This window comes from Somniosus microcephalus, chromosome 2 (genome assembly GCF_052327205.1).
Source record: "Somniosus microcephalus isolate GS21.2 chromosome 2, FLI_Smic_1.0, whole genome shotgun sequence".
Taxonomy (NCBI): Eukaryota; Metazoa; Chordata; class Chondrichthyes; order Squaliformes; family Somniosidae; genus Somniosus; species Somniosus microcephalus.
This window is the reverse complement of record NC_140988.1, coordinates 112076564-112098954: the sequence shown is the minus strand read 5'-3', so window position 1 is coordinate 112098954 and position 22391 is coordinate 112076564. Positions and strand designations below refer to the sequence as shown.

At 43.6% G+C, this 22391-nt stretch overlaps 1 protein-coding gene across 1 annotated transcript; it reads right to left on the bottom strand.

The window, feature by feature from the left end:
* Positions 1-7154: 7154 nt before the first annotated feature.
* Positions 7155-21309, bottom strand: grpel1 (GrpE-like 1, mitochondrial). The gene is made up of 4 exons (XM_085961942.1): positions 20933-21309; positions 16531-16687; positions 15029-15110; positions 7155-8395 (listed from the first exon to the last, which is right to left on the bottom strand). Exons 1-4 carry the CDS (start codon positions 21037-21039, stop codon positions 8046-8048), a joined length of 696 nt encoding a protein of 231 aa, XP_085818068.1. The 5' UTR covers positions 21040-21309; the 3' UTR covers positions 7155-8045.
* Positions 21310-22391: the final 1082 nt, after the last annotated feature.

The window sequence follows — 22391 nt, the reverse complement described above, 5'->3', positions numbered from 1 at the left end:
GAATTGATTAAGGTTGGGGAGCTGATGATAACTTACACGTAGTCTCGTGTGTGCTAATTCACCGAGAACTTGCCAGCTAATGTCATCAAGATGATGACCAAACGGCCGAAAGCGGCCTCCCGGTCTGAAAAGCATGAAAGCATCGAACCTGTCAACCAAAGGTCCTTTCAGGACCAACTGACCAACCAACCAAGATAATCAGCCCAGCATTCCACATTTATCAACTCAACGTTGAAGGCCTATCTAGAGCTAAGTGTGAGATCTAGTCAAGGGAACTTAGAACTCAAATGATCGACATTCTTGCCCTCCAAGAAATCCACCTATTTGAGCCCAACCCATACTGGACACAGATCCATGGATTCCACATAACATACCGATCCCATGCAAAATACGGTATGGCCACATATGTCCAGGCTGACCTAATTACCAAAGCTGAAGAAATTTCACTGGCAGACAGCTCACCGTTTTCCATCACAATCAGAGTGGGCAAGCTGACCATCGTGAACGTCTACAATCTGCTGACGGAGACATAGCCAACCATCGCCCTACCAACTGCTAACCACAAAGCCATCTACATTGGCGATTTCAACAGACACCACCACATGTTGCACTACCAAAAAGTAGACCGAGTGGGTGAACAATTAGATGACTAGGTGCTGGCCACCGCTATCCATCTCATCTTCGATGCCAAACAGCCAGGCACCTTTTTCTCTGCTCGCTGGCAAAAGGAATACTCACCAGACATCTGTTTCAGAACCGGTGACCGCTGCTCACCTGCTCCCAGAAGATTCTCGAGCGCTTTCCCCGCTCACAACACCAAGCCAGCATCGTACATGTAGGGATCAAGGTGCCGATAGTCGCCTTGGTCCCGAAACCAAGATGGAACTTTCATGAGGCTTCAGGGCCCACCTTCACAAGCATTGTCGAAGACATAATGCAGAGAATACTGCCGTTCCCAAAAACTACAATCGTTTTGCTCAACTGCTGAAAGTGATGGGCCGCCAGATGCATCCTGCGTGGTTACAAGAAAGAGTACGTGCTATGCTGGTCCCAGGAGAGTGAGAGATTGCTGGCAGAGTTCAATGTCACTCAAGACCCAGATACAGCAACAGCACTCATGGATTCCCTGGACAAAGGCAGATTAGCACGATGGCGAGAAACCACCGAAAACCTGGATTTCTCACATTCCAGCAGGAAATCCTGGAAGCTGCTCCGCCAGGGCAGTGAGGTGGCGCCAAAGGTCAGTGCAGATGCCATTGCGACCTGCCTCCTAAACAACTCCAAGGCAACGACTACCACCAAAAACAAACGCAGTGAAAAAGCTGCTTAAACTCTCTGCAAAAAGCCGTTCCGCACACCACCTTTTCCACGGCCTTCACCACCGAAGAGGTGGACACAGCGCTGACAGCCACTGAGTCTAGGAGTGCCGCTGGGATCGAAGGAAATCTGGGTAGATGCCAAAGAACCTGGGCCCAAATGGATGGATGTGGCTTGCCAAACTCTCCTCCAACATCCTTGACACTGGGATAATCCCAGAAGTCTGGCGCCATTCCAAAGTCATTGCCATCTTAAAGCCAGGAAATCCAACTAGCAATCCCAAAAGTTACCACTCTATCATCCTCTGTCTACAGCCTACAAGGTGGTCGAATGGTTTGTCCATAACCGGATAAAACTGACTTTAGAAGCCACCCTCCCAAAATGAGCAGGCAGGCTTCAGCGGGGGAAGCTGCTGCTCTGACCAGGTCCTTGCACTCACTGTCAACATTGAGGTACGGTTCCAGAAATAGCTGAAGACTGGAGTTGCCTTCATTGCATTGTCATCGGCATACAACACTGTCTGGTACAAAGGCCCGCTACTGGAGCTTTCAATAATCATCCAATGCCGCGAGACTCTCAGGCTTATCAACACCCTCACGCGCAACCATAAGTTCCGCGTCTATCTTGGTGACAAGACCAGCCAAACACAAATGCTCAACAATTGTCTGCCACACAACGGCCTTTTTCAACATCTACCCAGCGGACATGCCCTGCACCAAATCCCGATAGTTCACCTAAGCCGATGACACAGCACTGCTGAAGCAATCAATGCTACAGGAAGCAAGTAGGATGCTCACAAGTGACCTGGACCTACTGGAATGCTACTTCTGGACCTGACGCCTCCGCCCCAATCCAGAGAAAACAGTTGTGTCGCCATTTCATCTGAACAACAACGCCGCCTGGAAAGAACTCAACGTTTCTTTATGCGGAAGGCAACTTACCCCTGAACCCCACCCAAAATACCTGGATGTCACCATGGACAGGACTCTCACCTATCGGCCTCATCTCACCACCACCCAAAAGTAAAATCCAGGGTGAACCTGGTCTGGAAACTCGCTGGAACATTATGGGGGAGCAAAGCCAGAACATTTTCCACCGCAACACTGGCCCTTGTCTACTCTGCCGCACACAAAGATCGTGGACGTGCAGCCAAACGCCATGAGTCCCAGACCATGGAACACATGACATCAACCTGCCCATTAAGATCTGTTGCGGGAGGCACCCGATTTCTTAACTCGGTTTCTCAGCCATCAAATGAATAGCCAAACCAGACAACCCATGAGGATGGTGTCAGGGATGCTCAAGTCTACTCCAGCTTAATGGCTCCCGGTGCTTTCCCACGTTGCCCCATCTGCCAATCGTCACACCACCATGCTCCGTGAGATGGAAAAAATCATGAGTAGGATCGACCTTTCCATAAACCCACCACGAAAGCCCTTCAAATCACGCCGGCCATTCTGGGAAACAGCAGCCAATATTCATGCAGCTTCAACTCACTATCCAGATGGATAGAATCATGGGACACATGCAACATAAAGAACCAACACTTCATCACTGACCCAACAGCAGAGGTCCCTGGCTTCGACCTCCCTCAAACAGTGGACAGCGCTCAACCAAATCCGCACAGGGCATGGACGATACAGCCACCTGTTCCACAAGTGGAAGATGAGGGATGACCCGAAGAGCGACTGGCCACGAGTCCCAGATCATGGAACACATCAACCTGCCCACTAAGATCTCTTGTGGGAGGCACCCCATTTCTTATCTCAGCATCTCTGGATAGCCAAACTAGACAAGCTTTTCCCTTCATATGAAAGTAGTAGTATTGGTTAAGGAGCTAGACTATGAACCTGACGTTCAGGAGGTCCTAGATGCCACATTGATGTTGCCACGCCGTTATCAATTTGCACGTCCAGCAATTTGCGGTGCAAAAATAATACGATCTGAAGGGTGAAGAAAAAAATCCAATTCACGATGCTTGCCAGGAGGTGCCCTGCTCCAGCAATTTCTGGGCCATTAAGATCTGTATTCACACATTTTACTATACTGTGGTGCAGTTTTGTCTCTTATTTCAGACCATACTAGTGATGGTGACTAGTGGAAATACATTACTGCACCAATTTTCTTCATTTAAAAAGTGTGTTTTCACATCTCTCTGGACAATAATTTATTTATTTTCCCCAATTTCCTCCCCTATTCACAGAAAACACCAACTCTTGTAATCACAGGTCCATGACTGTTGATCTACCCCTCCCCTCCAGTACCTTGCACAAGTGGCCATTTTTCAAGTTAAGCAGTAAGTCCAGGTGGGTTCAGACTTTGGGCCATCATAGCCAAGTCTAATCATGTCCTTTTGTGGATATCTGATGAGGCTGTGTTTCAATAGGGAGTCACTATCTAGCAGAGGAATGGAAACCCTTGCTGATCTTTTCCTAGCCAAGGGTGCGGAGGCCAATTGTGTTGCTTGATCAGCTAACTCAGTGCAGAACTATGCTTGAACCAAAGACCTTCCTAACCAGTGCAGCAGATATTTTTAAAAACAGCCAAGTACACTTCTAACTTCTCACACTTCTGTCATAGAATGACAAGATACACAATGTGTTTGCCAATTTATATGATCCTCTATCAGTTTGTCTAACAAACTGTGCATTCCTCCACTTAACGTCTCAGCATGGAAATGTTCTTCGGTGACTCACGCCCCAGCTCTTTAAGAGCTTAGATTTTCAGATACATCTGTGGAAGTGTTGCTGGCTGAAGTCAGAATCAGAAGGGATAGACTCTTGGGCATGAAGCATCATAAAAGGGACGGTCAGGTTATATGAAGGAAGATGGCAACTTCTCAGACTACAAGAACTGCCACACATTGCAGGAAGAGGTTCAATGACCTCATAAGGGGAGCCAAATTAATTGCCAACCCACATCCTCTACCACGCATACAACCTTCACTCACCTTTCATACTCGCTCAACACCTGCGTGTCAGAAAAACTCTTATGCAAATGAGAACCTTTGAAACATCCAAGTACATCTTTAGTCCAAACCACTCTGGTACCCCACATTGCCTGCCACAAGGGCTTACTGATGCTCCTACTGCCACTTTATAACAACAGAGATAATTTGGGACAAATGTTCAGGTGGCAGCCTTAGCTCAGTGGTAGCACTTTTATTTCTGCCCAAGTAACTTGTGGGTTCAGGCCCCACTCGAAGAAACCTACATAACCTCAGCATACACCTATGCTGCACTGTTGGAGATGCTGGCTTTTGGATGAGATGTTAGATGAAGGTCCCACCTGCCCTCTAAGGTGAAGCATTTTTGAAGTATGTTCACTTTTGTAATGCCATGGCACATTTCAAAGAGCAGGGGAGTTCTCCCGGTGTTCTGGCTAACATTTATCCCTTAACCAACATCACCAAAACAGATCATCAGGTCATTTATCTTATTGCTGCTTGTGGGACCATGCTTTTCACAAATTGGCTGGTGTGTTTACCCTGCATTACAAAAGTGAACACACTTCAAAAGTACTTAATTGGCTGTGAAACAACTTGGGGCATCCGGAGGTCATGAAAGGCAGTATATAAATGCAAGTTCTTTCTTTCTAAACCAGATTGGAGAGGTTAGCCACAACCACACGACCCTATTTAAATGTAGCAGTGGGCATCAAAGGGGACTGGTGCGTTTTTAGGATAATTTTGGTGCTATATTAGACTAGTGACAGTAGGCATGACTCCATTTTACATTAAGACAGGTGATACTTCACAAGAAAATCCAGCTCCATATTACTTTAAGGTGAATTTTTATTTTTTCCCCCTTCTCTTCCCCTGAAGGTAATACATCATGATGGGGTACAGTTCTATGAGTGTTGGCAGTTCTGTTAGCTCAACCAAATGGCCAATATTCATGGGCGAGTATAGACAGTGAATGGAGACTATTGCACGATGGGGGAACATCACAGTTTAGCCCAATCGCATCCACGAGGGCCAATTTTAACTCCATCCACCTATTTATGCTGCTGCTCAGGGCACCACCATCTTGGGCAGGGTCTCGACATGGGAGGGCAGAAATACCCACCTGTTTCAGGCAGAGGGCTACTTGTAATATGCAAATCGGGGCCCTATGACTACTAGAGGCCGCTCACAAAAGGGCCCAGGAAATGTCCAATTTGTTTTTGGGGGGGCCAGGAGGAACAGTGGTGTTCCTGCTGGGCCCACAAACACCCTCCCACCCAACTGTCAGCCGGCTCACTGTGGGGACTGGTTGATTTCTCGCCCTCCCAGAAACAGCGAGCTGCAGCAGGGCGCTGTAGCGCACTGGTGGAATGTAAATGAGGCCCAGGCCACAGGACTCATGCCGGTAGTTAAAATTGGCCCTGTGTACTTTCCAGATTGGAAGCCTTGGTTCCTTCCCCCTCAGGAATGCCAAGATCAATTGTAGCACCCCTACTGTTAACTTTCAGACTCAGCACAGGCTGCTGTTCAAATCTAGGACCCTTATATTTTGTACAGCGGAGTACTTCACCAATTGCACTGGCTCATCAAAAAAGATTTTTTATACTATCATATCCAACTGAAATGATAGTAGACCCTTTTAAACTAACCCATAGTTAGATGCAGAACATATTCAGTGCATATTTCAATAATTTTTTTCCATACATTTAGTTACAAATTCATAATTTATGAATGTAGTTTTCATGCAATTAAGGTTTTTTTTAAAAAAAAAGAGGGCCTCCTATTTTTCTTTGCCTACCCAGCTTTGTTGGACTTGCTGCAGAGAAGGGAACAAGGCAGGGTTATCTGCCAGTCTGTTCCACCTGCTTAAATTTGTCAGTTATGTTAAAAAACCTCAACTACATGTTTAGTATTACAAATGTAATAATCAATATAATGATATTCATGCTTTCATTACTGGAAGTACCTTAGCCAATAATTACTATTCCCTTAAAATGACATTACACTACTCAGTTTAAAAAAAATGAATTTACTACTTACAGGTCAAATTGTACTAAATGGTTTAAAAGCAAAATACTGCAGATGCTGAAATACTGACACAAGGTCATCGACTTGAAATGTTAACCCTACATTACTCCATTCACAGATGCTGCCTAATCTGCTGAGCATTTTCAACATTTCCTGTTTGTTTCAAGGAAATGCAAGTAGTGATGTTTGAATCAGCACTTTGTATGTCTGATCTCAGTTCTCCAATCTTGCAACATATTACGCTGCAGTGAGAGAACTAATGTCTCCATGGAAATTTGCAGTCGCTGAAATAATTTAAGAGGTGGATGCAACTTACAAGTGCTTGGAACACACAGCACGTCAGTCATCATCTGTGGAAAGAAGCTAAGTAGATCTTCAGACACAGACCCTTCTTCAAAATGCTAACTTGTCTATACTCTTCACAGATGCTGACTGATCTGCTCTGAATCCAATATTCTGATTTTGTTTGATTCCAGTATTTGGAGTATTTTTCTTTTTATTGCAACTTACAAGTGGTGCACTAGGCAACAGTCCAACTAAGCAACTCCATCTACAGGCCAACTAGACTAACTTCTCCTGAAGTCTAACAATAAGGGCAAAAATATTCAATTAATTCTAAGTCCGTTAAGATTAATTAGATTTGGAGGTTTCAAATTATAAATTTGACAGGAAAACTATTTGTCTTCTATTGTAATAGCTAATGTGCTTGTTTTTTTTACTTAAAAAATGCTATGAAAAACATGAAAGAACCCCAACCACCCCACCCCCACCCATGACCATATGATATTCCTTTATTTTAAGTCAATAATTAAAATTTACAATACTAGTTTTATCGACATAATTTAGAATAGATTCAAACCATTAGTTCAAATTGGATCAAATTTATTTTTAAAATATTGTGGTATCTTTAGCAATTGAAGTAGTTAGCTTTTAGTGTTCCCACAAGTGAGGAGAAAAAAAAATCTGTTCATTTATACAATCGTTCCTTGTAATCCACAGAATGTACAGGGAATATTTCCATTTAACATGTTCCTGTTGTTGTACTACTAGTGACATTGCAACAGAAAAGAATGGCACCTATACCAATTCTCAGAACATACAACACTCGAATATTAAATGGAATATTTCATAACCTGATTAGTTTTCCAACAGTAAAGTTTAAACTAAAATTAAAATCAATTTTGTACAGTGTACAATTCACAATTTTAAAGATCAAGTGTAAAATACTAAACAGGCCACAAAGTGGACAGTTATTGATTATTTATGCACAATAAGACCATGCAAGTGGATACTTTGAATAACGGACTTTTCTTTCTGTTATGACATGAAGACCAACTTAGCGGTTACAATAATAGGTGGTCTGGTTGGGATTAACAGGGAAAAGAGCAATGAGGCATTGTGCCAAAAGACAACTACACAATCACAAAAATCAGACTAGAACTGGAACCAAATGCAAGCTGCACCGCCCAACATTTTGAACCTGAAAAAGAGTCAACAGTAAACTCTATGGGAGGCTATTAAAAGATCTGAATATTTATTGGTGACCAACAGAAAGATTAGCTCATTTTAATGAAGTCAGCACACTTTCACTTTTAATAGTGAAGTACCTTTCAAACCTGCAGACCCTTATTTGTTGTAAAAAATCAGGATTATCTTCAATACTTCATAAACACCAAAACAAAAGATCCATTAGCCAAAGAACATGAACTGTATGGTCTTTCTTGAACTATACTGCATTAGTCAGTCCTGAGCACCGTCAATCTGCTCCTTTGACAACACCAACTAATGCTGGCCGTAGGGTGCGTCCATGAAGCTTGTACCCTATCTTGGTCACCAGCGCCACAGAGCCTGGCTCCTTCCCTTCCACGGGAGTGTGGAAAAGAGCTTCGTGCTCATAGGGATCAAATTTGGCTCCAATGGGATTCAATTTGACAAGGCCATACTTGGAAAACACTTTCTGAAGTTGCCCATCGGTCATGATGAGACCCTCGTAAAGACTCTTCAAATGGGGGTTCTGTTCTGTGATCTCCTCTTTGGGCACGCTCTCCGTTGCTTTCTCAAGAACATCTGCTACCTCCAACAGGTCCTTGCAGAAACCCTGAATACCTTAAAGGGAAAAATGAGAGTCAAAAAATCTGATGGGATTCCAGTGTAAATAAAATGCACAAAAGAAAGCAATAGAGAGGGAAACATTAAAAACACTAGAAAGGGAACTGTGAAAGCAAATCCTAGATTACTTTGCTTTGCCTATAGCAATGGTAACATTCTAGCTTCACTCAAGGTGCTGGTATCTATACCATCAGAGTTCCACTAGGTTATTTCTTCTCCACTGTGACTTTTTGCCATTTTACCTGACAAATATACCAATGTTTCTGCTTTTTAAAAAAATCTTTATTCTCTTGACACATTTCATAATTGCTCAATACAACTCAATCAGCACAGTGCAATTACTTCTATGAATTTAACCAACTTATAGATAGGCTAATGTCAATCTACTTTAAGAAGCATCATGACTACATTTTTTATAATTGAAATTAGCCTTTATTCTAATTTACAGCAATAGCTAATTTAAGCATAATGTAAAAAACATATCATTGCATTAGCTAACCTTTGCAAAATAGACTTGTTTCCATCAATAAAAAAAATTCAATCCAGAAGGACTAATGGCATCCAGGTGAAATAAAAGCATCTCAAGATTAAATGTTAAGACATTCCTAAGCCATTTACTGTTTCCCCCACCCCTCGATTCAGAACAAAAGTTAGCATAGACTAAAGTTTCCACAATAAATTGTTAGTAATAGCCGATCTCACCTGAGAAAAGCACCACGGAAGGCTGGTACAGGCAATAGGAAAAACATTCAGACAGGTACAGTAGGGAATATCCTTTTGAGGTTAAAAAGTAACATCTTTCAGGCAAGCAGTGCTTAATATTGTGCGTGGGCAAATTAAATGGAACAGTGCTGAATCCCCAATTCTGATCCCCATCAGCTTGATCGAGAACAAAAGTTCACCCCAAAACCAGGAAACAAAACATATGCAGAAAAGAGATAAAAATGTTGAGACTTCTGCTTTAAGATTAATAGCTATTGCCAAGCGTCAAATTGCCTGGTTGTAGAAAAAAATATGCTTTAAAAAGTAACTTTAAAATGACTTGTTTTTAAAAGAACTTCTGACTGTCAATAAGGGAGCAGGACCAAGAGCAGACTAGCCAGGTATACAAAATTCAAACACTCAGTGGCAGTAAAAAAAAGAGAACCTCCTGTTTCTCTTAGCCTAACTCAAATAAAATGTCCTTATAACATTGCAGTATGTGCTGTTGTGGATTAAATCAAATTGCTACTATTTACAGCACGGTAGATGATTCAGCCCGTCGTGCCTGTGCTGGCTCTCTCAAAGAGCAGTCATGCTTAGTGCCACATCTGCACTTTGTCCGTAATCCTCAAATACCTGGCCAATTCCCTTTTAAAATTATTTATGGAATCAGCTTCCACCACCTCGTCAGATAGAGCATTCTAAATCCCGACACCGGTAAAACAAATTCTCATCTCCCCTCTAGATTTTTTGCCAATGATTTTAAATCTATGACCTCTGGTTATTGACTCACTTGCCAGAGGGCATGTTTTTCTCTAAATGTTCCATCAAAACCTCTCATCGTCTTGAAAACCTCTATTAGGTCACCTCTTAACCTTCTCTGTTCCAAGGGGAACAGTCCTAACTTTTCCAACTTCTCCTCATAACTAAGTTCCTCATCCCTGGTAACATGCTGGTAAACCTCCTCTGTACCCTTTCTAAGGCCTTTACATCTTTCCTGAAGTGTGGTGCCCAGAATTGTCCACAATACTCCAGCTGAGGTCTAACCAGTAATTTATAAAGTTCAAGCATGATCTCTTTGCTTTTATATTCCTCTATTTATAAGCCCAAGTAACCCATATGCTTTTTTAACCACCTCATCAACTTGCCATGCCACCTTTAAGGATTTGTGTATATGGACACCTAGGTCTCTCTGCACTTCTCAGAATCGTGCCATTTATAGAATACTGTCTTTCCATATTAGCCCTACCAAAGTGAACCACTTCACACTTATCCACATTGAACGCCATCTGCTATACTTCTGCCCATTTAACCATCCCATCTAGGTCTTCCTGAAGTCTACAACTATTCTCATCACTATCTACTACATTGCCAAGTTTCATATCATCTGCAAACTTTATAATGCTGCTCCCTGCACCCGAGTCTAGGTCATTTATAAAAATTGAAAAGATTAATGGACGCAAAACTGACCCTTGGGGAACACCACTGCAAACCACCTCCCAGTCTGTAAAACATCCATCCACCACCACCACCCTCTGCTTCCCGTCACTGAGCCAATTCCACATCCATACCGCCACCTTCTCCTTAATTTCATGGGCTTCCTTCTTAACAAGCCCCCTGTGTGGCAGTTTGTCGAATGTCCATATACAGGAAACTTTGTGATATCCAGCACTGACGGGACCGGCGTGTTGCCGATCTATCAAAACTGCCGGACATACAAAGTTAATGTTGAAGCATACGGACGGAGGTTTTCATCTCCGTATCTGACAACAAACACTGTTGCTTAGCAACAGCTTCTAAAGAGTCGGCTGCAGCTGCAAGCGTCTGTAGCTGAAGCTGTTGCTATAGCTACAGACCTTGCAGTGGCTGACTGGGAGAAAAAAAACGAACGAGATCTAAAAAAAAAACTTACAGAAAACGGCTCCTGATTTTTGCCATTAGATCGAGTATTCCGGACATACAACCTCCGGATAAACCAAAGTTTCCTGTATACACAACATCTACTGCACTACCTTGATCAACCTTCTCTAGTACCTCATCAAAGAATTCAAATCAAGTTAGTCAGATATAGATTTGTTAAAGACAAATTGTATTGGCTTTCCTTTGTTAACCCATGCATTCCAAATGCAAGTTTTGTTTTGTCCCGGAGCGGTTTCCAGTAACTTCACCACCATCAATGTTAGGCTAACTAGCCTCCAGTTTTCTGGTTTATCCCTCTCCCCTTTATAAACTGGTTACAAGAGAAACTGCTGAATGGATGGGCGATAGCCCAGAATCATGTATGTGCTTTGAAAATGTTATAGTATTGTAAAGAGTCAAAGAAACCTGAGGAAATGGCCTCAGTACTGGGAGGGAACTATCACTCCCTTTCAGTCAGACAAATTTCTTGTCACACCTGTTTCAGCCTTTATCAGTCAAACACAGTCACCAAGCAACAAAATACTAGAACAATACTGGACTGAAGCAAAATTGAGATTGGTTAAAATCTTTCTAACCACACAATGTAGAATGGGATTTTAGTAATTGCAAGAAGCTCAACACCATCCAGGACAAAGCAGTCAACCTTGATTGGCACCCCATCCACCACCTTAAACATTCACTCCCTCCCCCACCGGCGCACCATGGCTGCAGTGTGTACCATCTACAAGATGCACTGCAGCAACTCGCCAAGGCTTCTTTGACAGCACCTCCCAAACCCATGACCTCTACCACTTAGAAGGACATGGGTAGCAGATGCATGGGAACACCATCACCTCTAAGTCACCAACCATCCTGACTTGAAAATATATCACTATTCCTTCATCGTCGCTGGGCCAAAATCCTGGAACTCCCCACCTAACAGCACTGTGGGAGTACTTTCACCACACGGACTGCAGCGATCATGGTGGCGGCTCACCAGCACCTTCTCGAGTGCAACTAGGGATGAGTAATAAATGCTGGCCTTGCCAGCAACACCCATATCCCGGGAATGAAAAAATAAATGTAAAAAATTACAGCTGCACAATTTGAAATATACAGCTTTCCCCAAAATATAGCAGTAAATTCACTGCACCTGAATTCTTCTCTGTGGATTAAGGTTAGCTAATCTTTTTAGGAAAAAATAATTCTTTGAAGTAGGTTGGAAGGGTCATTATAAAAAAAGTTAACAAATTTGACCCAGATTAAAAGTAATCTCTGGCGAAGAACCTAGACATGACCTTCTGACTCAGCTATTGTAGTCCTTACTAAATGTAGAGCACTAAGTGCAGCTTACTGTCAAATTTAATATCGTGGAGTCGGAGACATAACACCTGAAACATTTGGACTCCAGTGAAGACTAGAACGATCACTACCAGAAGGTAAATACATTGCAATATTTTCAGCTAATTATTTTGTCCAGGACAACCCTAAGCAGTGTTGTGCTCAATGGCCACTCTCAAGAATGCTGGAAGATTGCACCACAGAGCAATGGGGCATGGGCTGCTTCTGCAATTCCACACACAGCAAGTCTTGATTTCAAGTATGCCACCTGGATAGTTACCAGGTGGAGTCAAGGCTTGCCTCCTCCCCCCACCCCAGGAAGGAAGAAAACCCAAAGTACATAACCAACTATAGTCTTTTCACTTCTCTACAGATATTGAAATAGCCTAAAATCATCACTACACAAGACAGAAGAAATATGCTGAATACCACCGTACCGGCATTTCAGCCAGCAACCCATGAATGGAGATCCAGAGATGCTGAAGTACTTCTGCTGGGAGCCACAGATGAAGAGGACATACTATGCTTACCACCTACGAACACCAGATCATACTCCTTATACCCAGTTAGAACAGGCGAGCATTGCTTACTCTTCTGATTTCAGTCAGAAGAAGTTTCTGCTCCAAATGATTACCCAGATAACGCTTATTTTCTTTGCCAGCTTTTGAACAAGTCCTCTGCAGACTCACGGTTACCCTTATCCATTGTGTGCATGTCTGTAATTGTGGAGCAGTATCTCACCTACATCAATGAAACCTGAATATTTTTTTAACACACCAAAGCAAAAATAATGCAATTAGTTATTAGCGTTTGAAGAAAAAAATATGCTGAGAAAGAAGGAAATCATAGGCACACAAACTAAAAAGGGGAAAAAAGGAGGTAGTGTTGGAAGGAAGGATAAAATTGTTAGTATTAAAACAGACCAAAGATGGGAACGAATGAGACAGTTAATACTAGAACAGACAAAATAATACAAAAAAAGTAATTAGTGGAAGAGCCTGAACAGAGCAAAGTGAGGTAAATGTTAATACTCCAAACGAAAAAAAGAGATTATTAAAATAAACCAGAGATTTTTAAAAATGACAGTTAGTACAAGATCAGAGCAGACCATGCAAAAAAAGTTAGAAGAGTCTTAATAAAGCAAAACAGGAATGAGTTATAATTAGAACAGACCAAATAAAAAACACAAACCAAGTGATTACTGGAGCTGGAACAAACCAGATAAACACTGAGGCACGGTTAAATGGCATAGGATGGCATATCTAGAACAGCCAAGTGTAAGGTTTCCTTGGTCTTAAATGCTGCAAAGGCACGATTACATTGCAGAAAACAGTCTATATTTATGCTCTATCCATAGCACAACAGCTGTATGTAAACAGGACGCAGTGGATTGCATCGCAAACTAAATCCTTACTGGATGGAGGTGGCTAAAATTTACCCTCAGATAACTTTAAAGATCCCCTACTTGAAGCATTAAAAAAAGTGTCAGAATGTTCTTCATTTTTCAAACTTGGTAACTCATCGAGAGGCCATTAAATCAAAGATGTTGCAGTTCGCTCTACAACTAACATTCGCACCACACAAGTGCCAGGCAATGACCATCTCCAACAAGCGAGACTCTAACCATCTCCCCTTGACATTCAATGGCATTACCATCACTGAATCCCCCACTATCAACATCCTGGGGGTTACCATTGATCAGAAACTGAACTGGACCAGCCATATAAATACTGTGGCTACAAGAGCAGGCCAGAGGCTGGGAATTCTGCGGCAAGTGTCTCACCTCCTGACTCCCCAAAGCCTTTCCACCACCTACAAGGCACAAGTCAGGAGTGTGATAGAATACTCTCCACTTGCCTGGATGAGTGCAGCTCCAACAACACTCAAGAAGCTCGACACCATTCAGGATAAAGCAGCCCGCTTGATTGGCGCTCCATCCACCTTCAACATTCACTCCCTCCACCACCGGCGCACTGTGACTGCAGTGTGTACCATCTACAAGATGCACTGCAGCAACTTGCCAAAGCTCCTTCAACAGCACCTTCCAAACCCGCGACCTCTACCACTTAGAAGGACAAGGGCAGCAGACGCATGGGAACATCACCACCTACAAGTTCCCCTCCAAGCCACACACCATCCTGACTTGGACCTGTATCGCTGTTCTTTCACTGTCGCTGGGCCAAAATCCTGTAACTCCCTTCCTAACAGCATTGTGGGTGTACCTACACCACATGGACTGCAGCGGTTCAAGAAGGCGGCTCACCACCATCTTCTCAAGGGCAATTAGGGATGGGCACTAAATGCAGGCCTAGCCAGCGACGCCCACATCCCATCAATGAATTAAAAAACTCATCTTTATTAAAGCAGCCTGTTAACTTAATTTCAACCATGGTTTGAGAAAACACCATTCTGATGTGCTGCTCAGTTAAACATCAACCAAGGACATTCAACCACAAGAAGTTCTAACAAGGGACGAGCTGGTTAATCCTACCCATTGGTGAATTAGCAGCACCAGAGAGCTCTCTTCCTGTACCCGCACCAATAGCACAGGTGATACGACTGCACCATCCCAAACTTCTCTGATATCATCAGTGTGCAGGTGAAAGAACTGTGTAGTCAACAGTAATGAAGTGTGTGGATTGTGTGCAAATTCAACATTACTGGTATCCAATGTTGGGATGCTCTTACCATATAACTTAGCTTCTTCAACCAGTTTTTGGCTTCTTTGACGTAGGTTTTCAGTATCTGCTAGCGCTCGTTTATACTTGTCCTACAAAATATAAAAAGTGTCCACATAAATTTTTTCACTTCAAATAGTTGCAGTGCCGTTTTATTTTTTATTTAAAAGTGGAGCTATTTTATATATCAACGTGATTAATTTCTATTATATTTAATCTATACATTTACCGTTACACAACTCCCAGCTGGTAAAGACAATGACTACCTGAGCCATAAAGACCTCAAAGGTCACACGTTCAAACATTGTGCTGAATTAGCAGATGGAAGCCACGATAAGGGCACTACAATTGGTATCGGCACACCTGGGTTAGGGAAGGGAAATGTGCCCAGGGTTTCCTGTTCTTGAACACTACCCAGCATTGCCTGCTGGAAATGCATGTGTGCACATTAGGGATCCAGGGATCAAATAGACTGATGGAATTCAGTTTCTAGACTCACATATGAAGAATAGTCACTTGGTCAAGTTGCTGGAGTACAGCCGGTGTCAGTGCAACCATACCCCAGCAAAGAGTTACCTTATATAAAACTTTATACATATGCATGCACTTCTTGTCTGTCACACTTTAGACATTACACTGTATCGGATGCAAATACCTTTGTTACACTTGAAAAAAAGTACAAAGAAACAAACAGCCATTTGGAATCAACACAGAAACTCAGAGCATAACATACCAACATGTTTGAATTTTCCTAACTGGCATAACCACAAACAAGGTCAGGTTCTGCTCTCCAGCCTCAGCAGCAACCAGGCTTTGAAGGAACTCAAAGCCAGTGATTACTTGGCAATTATGCTGTGCAGCCTTTAAGAAACACAGCCCTACAATTTATAAGAATACATTAGAGCCAAATTTTCTGGGGAGGCAGAAGCAGGCATGGTACTACAGCTCACTGTCGATACACCTCTGATGGACCAAATTCTGGGATTCAAAGTATTTGCGTACTGTTGATGGGCACCCGTGCCATCTATGGCACAGCTAAGGCGTTCGCCTCAATGAATTGGCAGCAGGGCTCGGCCCCAGCACAAGTGTGCTCAAAGATGATTTAAAAAGACTAATCTGTGCATTTCCTGTTGATTGCAGTAGGGAATCTCAATCATTTTACCCGTCTCAAACAAGCTTAGCAAAACTGGAACCAAGCTTGAGCCCAAGCGTTGTTAAAGCGCAGGGGTAGGAATGATGTCAGAATAATTTCAACATTTGCATGTGCCCACATGTTCATGGGCAGGTGGGGGCAGGGAGACATGGGGAGGAGAGAATGCGAGACCCGGCATAACCAGGTCCCACTCTAAATTCCACCGAGAATACAGTGTCTTTAGGTCAAGATGAACAAGGAAATTTGGGCCATTCTGTTTTGCATGGTAGAAATATTACTATCCTTATAAAACAGCACATCCTCTGACTTATTACCTTCACAACCAGGATCAATGTAAAGTTTAGTTCTTTTACACTTACTGTAAGGTCCTTTAGTTGCTCCTCCAGCTTGGTCTTTTCCTCCATTAGTGTTTTCTCTGTTGAGCTGGGCTCTCCTTTGTCTCCATTCTGGGGCTGGCTTTGGTCATCTTCATAGCTTTGTCCAGTGTTTTTCTGGCGAGTAGCTGTACAGAGAAACCTAAGGAACGCATTAAATTCACATTACTGTTTTTTTAAAGAAACACTTCAAAATTAGAACAAGCATAACTAACAATATTTATGAATCACATATGCGGTCTAATCAAAATTGTTTGTTTTACTCTACAACACATTGAACACTTATGGTTAAGAATTGTAACTACACTCCAGTAAATGACTTGAACCGTGTAGAATTGAAGAGTTACTCGATCAACTAGCAGTAATTAATTGGATTAAATTAATAGGAAATTCAATCATTCTGATCATAATGTGTTTATTTTTGACTTTGAAATGTTATTTTAGTATTTGAAATTTTATTCAATTTTTCCATTCCAGTTTTGTCATCTGAGCCATTATCACGTAAAGGCTTTGATTCATGCTTTCCACGGGGGCTGCTGTGCAGTACTTCACCCAAATGTCAGCTTTTCATGCTCCAGCCTGGAAAGTGAGTGTTGCTGAGTTAGTCAGGTCCAATCAATCACATTCTCACACAACATTTGGATCAATGTACTTCCAGCAAGGGTCAGTCAATAGTAATTGGGAGCAGAAGCCCTGGTTGATCTTTCTTATCCCTAGTTACTGATGTCAATTAAAGTGTTCCCACCATCACCCTGACTGAGATTGACTCAAGCAAGCCAGAAATCAAACTAGAACTGTGCCATCCTGTACAGAGTTGAAGCTGACTTTGACAGCTGTGAAGGGAGGAGGGATGGGACTGCTTGAAATTTTACAATACGGAATGTTAGCCTTCATCTCAAGGGGGTGAAATATAAACAGAAGTTATGCTACAGTTGTATAAAGCTCTGGTTAGACTGCCTCTGGAGTACAGCAGTCAGTTCTGGGCACCGAACCTCAGGAAGGATACATTGGCCTTGGAGGGGGTGCAGCGCAGATTCACCAGAATGGTACCGGGGCTAAAAGGGTTAAATTATGAAGACAGGTTGGATAGACTAGGCTTGTATTCCCTTGAGTATAGAAGATTAAGGGGTGATCTAATTGAGGTGTTTAAGATGATTAAAGGATTTTATTGGGTAAATAGAAACTATTTCCTCTGGTGGGAGATCCAGAACAAGGGGGCATAACCTTAAAATTAGAGCTTGGCCATTCGGCATGATGCCAGGAAACACTTCTTCACAGAGCAGTGGAAATCTGGAACACTCGCCCTCAAAAATCTGTTGAGGCCAAGTCAACTGAAAATTTCAAAACCGAGATTGGTAAGATTTTTGTTAGGCGAGGGTATTAAGGGATATGGAACCAAGGCAGGTAAATGGAGTTAAGATACAGATCATCCATGATCTAACTGAATGGCAAAACAGGCTCGAGGGGCTGAATGGCTTACGCCTGTTCCTATGTTCGTTCCCAATATAGGAATAGCCTGAGCCATACTGAACCAGTACTACACAGGATAGCCAAAACTTAAATGTAACTTTAAAAAGCCACTGTTGTACTGCCTGGGAGCAAAGCAATCCATTATTTGTCAAAGTGAGATCACACACAAGCAACACAATGATATTTTCTGCAATAGAATAACTAATAGATTATTCCAGTTTAACAGACTGGGAAGGATGAGGGGACACAAGGATGGGTGGGAAGAAGTGTTTAGCCATGATGGTCATGCCATCATGGTGTGGGCAGGCTTGATGGACCAGCTGGTCTTTTCCTGCCCATCAATTTTATATGACATTTTGAGGGGGAGGGAGGGGGAGCAGTCAGAAGTCATGGTCTATATCAGTACCAATGACATAGGCAGAAAGCAGGATGAAGTCCTGCAGGCAGATTTTAGGAAGCTGGAAAGAGATTAATAAGCAGGACCTCAAAAAGGTAGTAATCTCCAGATTACTCCCGGTGCCACGCGCAAGCAAGTACAGAAATAGGAGCGAATGCGTGGCTGGAGAGATGGGACCGGAGGGAGGGCTTTAGATTCCTCACGCATTGGGACCAGTTCTGGGGAAGGTGGGATCCGTACAAGCCAGACGGGTTGCACCTCAACAGGGCTCGGACCAATATTCTCACGGGAGGAGGGTTGCTAGTGTTGTTGAGGGGGGTTTAAAACTAGCTTGGCAGGGGAGTAGGAACTGGAGCGTAGATTGAGGAGAGAGAGAAGCAAAGCTGGAAATGGAAGGCAGAAAATTAGTAAGCGAGTTTGGAAGGCTAGAAAATAAACGAGGGGGGTTTGGCAGCACTTAATTGTATATACTTCAATGCAAGGAGTCTAGTGAATAAGGCAGATCCAGCTGAGGGCATAGATAGAAACATGGAAGTATATCATGTCTATTACTGAAACATGGCTTAAAGTAGGGCAAGAATGGCAGCTCAACATTCCTAGTTACAGGGTTTTCAGATGAGATAGAGGGAATAAAAAAGGAAGGGGTGGTCATAATATTGGTTAAAGAAACAATTACAGCTGTGAGGAGGAATACGTTAGAAGGACCATCAAATGAGGCCCTACGTGTTGAACTGAAGAACAAGGGGCAATCAGACTGCTGGGAGTGGACTATAGACCCCCAAATAGTCAGAGGGAGATAGAAGGGCAAATATGTAGACACATTTCTGAGAAGTGCAAAAACAATAGGGCAGGAAGGGTTGGGAATTTCAACTACCCTAATATTAACTGGGATACAATCGGTGTAAAAGGTACAGAGGGCACGGAATTCTTAAAATATGTATTCAGGAGAACTTTGTTAGTCAGTACACAGCAAGCCCAACAAGAGAGGGGGCAGTTCTGGACTTAGTTTTAGGGAATGAAGCTGGGCAGGTGGAAGGGGTATCAGTGGGAGAACATTTTGATGGTAGTGAATGTAATTGTCAGATTTAACATAATGATGGAAAAGGACAAAGATAGGCAAGGTAAGGGAATACACAATAAATGTTACGATACTGAGAAGTGTTGAGGAACAGAGGGGCCTTGGAGTGCAAATCCACAGATCCCTAAAGGTAGCAAGACAGGTAGATAAGGTGGTTAAGGCATACGGGATGCTTTCCTTTATTAGCCGAGGCATAGAATAAGAGCAGGGAGGTTATGCTTGAACTGTAAAAAAAAACTAGTTAGGCCACAGCTAGAATACTACGTACAGTTCTGGTCACCACATTACAGGAAAGATGTGATCATACTGGAGAGGGTGCAGGAGAATTGAGGATGTTGCCAGGACTGGAGAAGTTTAGCTATGAGGAAAGATTGGATAGGTTGGGGTTGTTTGCTTTGGAAAAGAGGCCAAGAGGAGATTTAATTGAGGTGTATAAAATTGAGGGGCCTAGAGAGTGGCTACTAAGGACTTAATTCCCTTAGCAGAGGTCAATAACCAGAGGGTATAGATTTAGAGTAACTGGTAGAAGGATTAGAGGGAAGTTGAGTTATTTTTTTCATCCAAAGGGTGGTGGGTGTCTGGAATTCACTGCCTGAAAGGGTGGTAGAGGCAGAAACCCTCATCGCATTTAAAAAAGTACTTGGATATGCACTTGAAGTGCCGTAACCTACAAGGCTACTGACCAAGCACTGGAAAGTGGGATTAGGCTGGATAGCTCTTTTTCAGCCGGCAGAGACACGGTGGGCCAAATGATTCTATGATAAACATTTAGCATAAAAAGGTTTGACTTTAAGAGTAAAGGCGATTTAAAGCACTACAGTAAAACACTGCCCAGTCTCATTAAAAGCGGAGAAGGAACTCCTGAGCTGATGTAACATTAGGCAATTGTATTGGGCAAACTATTGAAGCCACTCAGAAAGCAGAACCCAAAATCATAATAAATCTTTGTTGCAGAGCCCAAAGAGATCTTATAATATTTCTATCGGACTCATCACACATTATTAAAAATATACACCGAGTGCTTCAGAATGGATAATGAATGGGCACGGGGTGTTGGGAGGATAGAGAGGCTGGGGGATGGGGAATTCAAGGGTTTCTGGTGATAGTGGAGTGGAGGGAGCACAGAACAACTGGGTGACTGGAAACTACACACCCAGAAATGGGGCAGGGGACGATCTGGAGGGAGGAGGACGAGGGGATGAGGCGGTGGAGGGAGTTGGAAGTCAGGAGGAGAATCTCGGGGCTCCAGGAGTCAGTGTGGGCGGGACGACAAGTCGCGGCGCTCCGGATTACCTAGAGCTGACGGGCGGTGGGGGGTGAACCGGCCGCACGGAAACAATCGCAGGGCTCGATCGGCGGGGAATGTGACCGGGTCTCCAGGCCCAAAGCAGGCCCGGGCCCAACTCATCACCTCCAGCAGGCCTCGGGCCTCACCAACCTACCTGCGGCTGGCGGAGCCGGTGCCGCTCCAGCCCGGTGGGCCCGCGCCTGTCAGCAGAAGCCGGCCGCCGGCCCGCAGCACTCGGCCGCCCCAGCTCGCCATGGCCATCGCTCCCGCACGTTGCCAGCGCACTGACGTCAACCGCTCCCGCCGGCCAATCCGAGCTCGCCTTCTCGCCCAAGCGGGTTCGGTTTCCGAGTTCGGAGGTCGAGCGAAGGGAGGAGAGAGTAGTGGAGAGTGAGGCACAGATCGTTAGGCCGATTAATCGCGGAGCAGAGCGATCGCTTCATATCCAGTTGTCAAAACCAGGGAACCGCAAGGAGTTTTCATTCATTCTTGGGATGTGGGCGTCGCTGACAAGGCCGCCATTTATTACCCAACCCTAGTTAATGATATAAAAACAGAAAATGCTGGAAATACTCAGCAGGTCAGGCAGCATCTGTGGAGAGAGAAACAGAGTTAACGTTTGGGTCGATGACCCTTCGTCAGAATCTTCTTAGGCAGGCCCTCGGAACCGAGGATGACTTGCTTCCACATTAAAAATGAGTTTGCCGGTGACTGATGAGTCCAATGCGGGACCTACAGTCTCTGTCACAGGTGGGGCAGACGGTGCTTGGGTCGATGTGCGTTCCTTGCGCTGCCTCCGCTTGCTCCCGGCGAAGAGACTCGAGGCGTTCGGCGCCTTCCCGGATGCTTCTCCTCCACTTTGTGCGGTCTTGGGCCAGGGATTCCCAGGTGTCGGTGGGGATGTTACACTTTTACACTTTTAATAATGATATCCTAGTTAATGATATCCTAGTTAATAATCCTGAAGAATGATTAAAAAACATATTTTTCGTAATAAGTGATTTGCAGTTCAGCCTGAAAAATGTGATGTCACTTATTGGCGAGATCAAGAGAATGCAGATTCAATCTACTGTTTTCAATATTGCCCAGTGGAAAAAGTTTTGGTTCATAAGAGGTGCAAGCCTACTTATGGAAGTTACATAAGAACATAAGAAATAGGAGCAGGAGTGGCCATTCGCCCCTTCGAACCTGCTCCGCCATTCAATAAGATCATGGCTGATCTTCTACCTCATCTCCACTTTTCCGCCTGATCACCATATCCCTTGATACCCTTAGTTTCCAAAAATATCAATCTTGTCCATGAGACCCACCTCCCACTCTCTCGACCCTACCCCACTAAAATGCCGACCACCCAACTTCCCTTCCTGGCCCCATGCCAGCCAATATTGTAATTGGTTCCCTCACCTCAGGTACTGACTCTCTTTCAAATCTCCCATCATCAATCCCCCCTCAAAAAAAACCACTTTCCTTGCAACCTACCACCCAATCTCCAACCTCCATTTCCTCTCCTTGAATATTTTGTCGCCTCCCAAATCCCTACAACTCCATGTTTGAACTCCTCCAATCAGGTTTCCACCCCTGCTGCAGCACTGAAATGGCCCTGATCAAAGTCA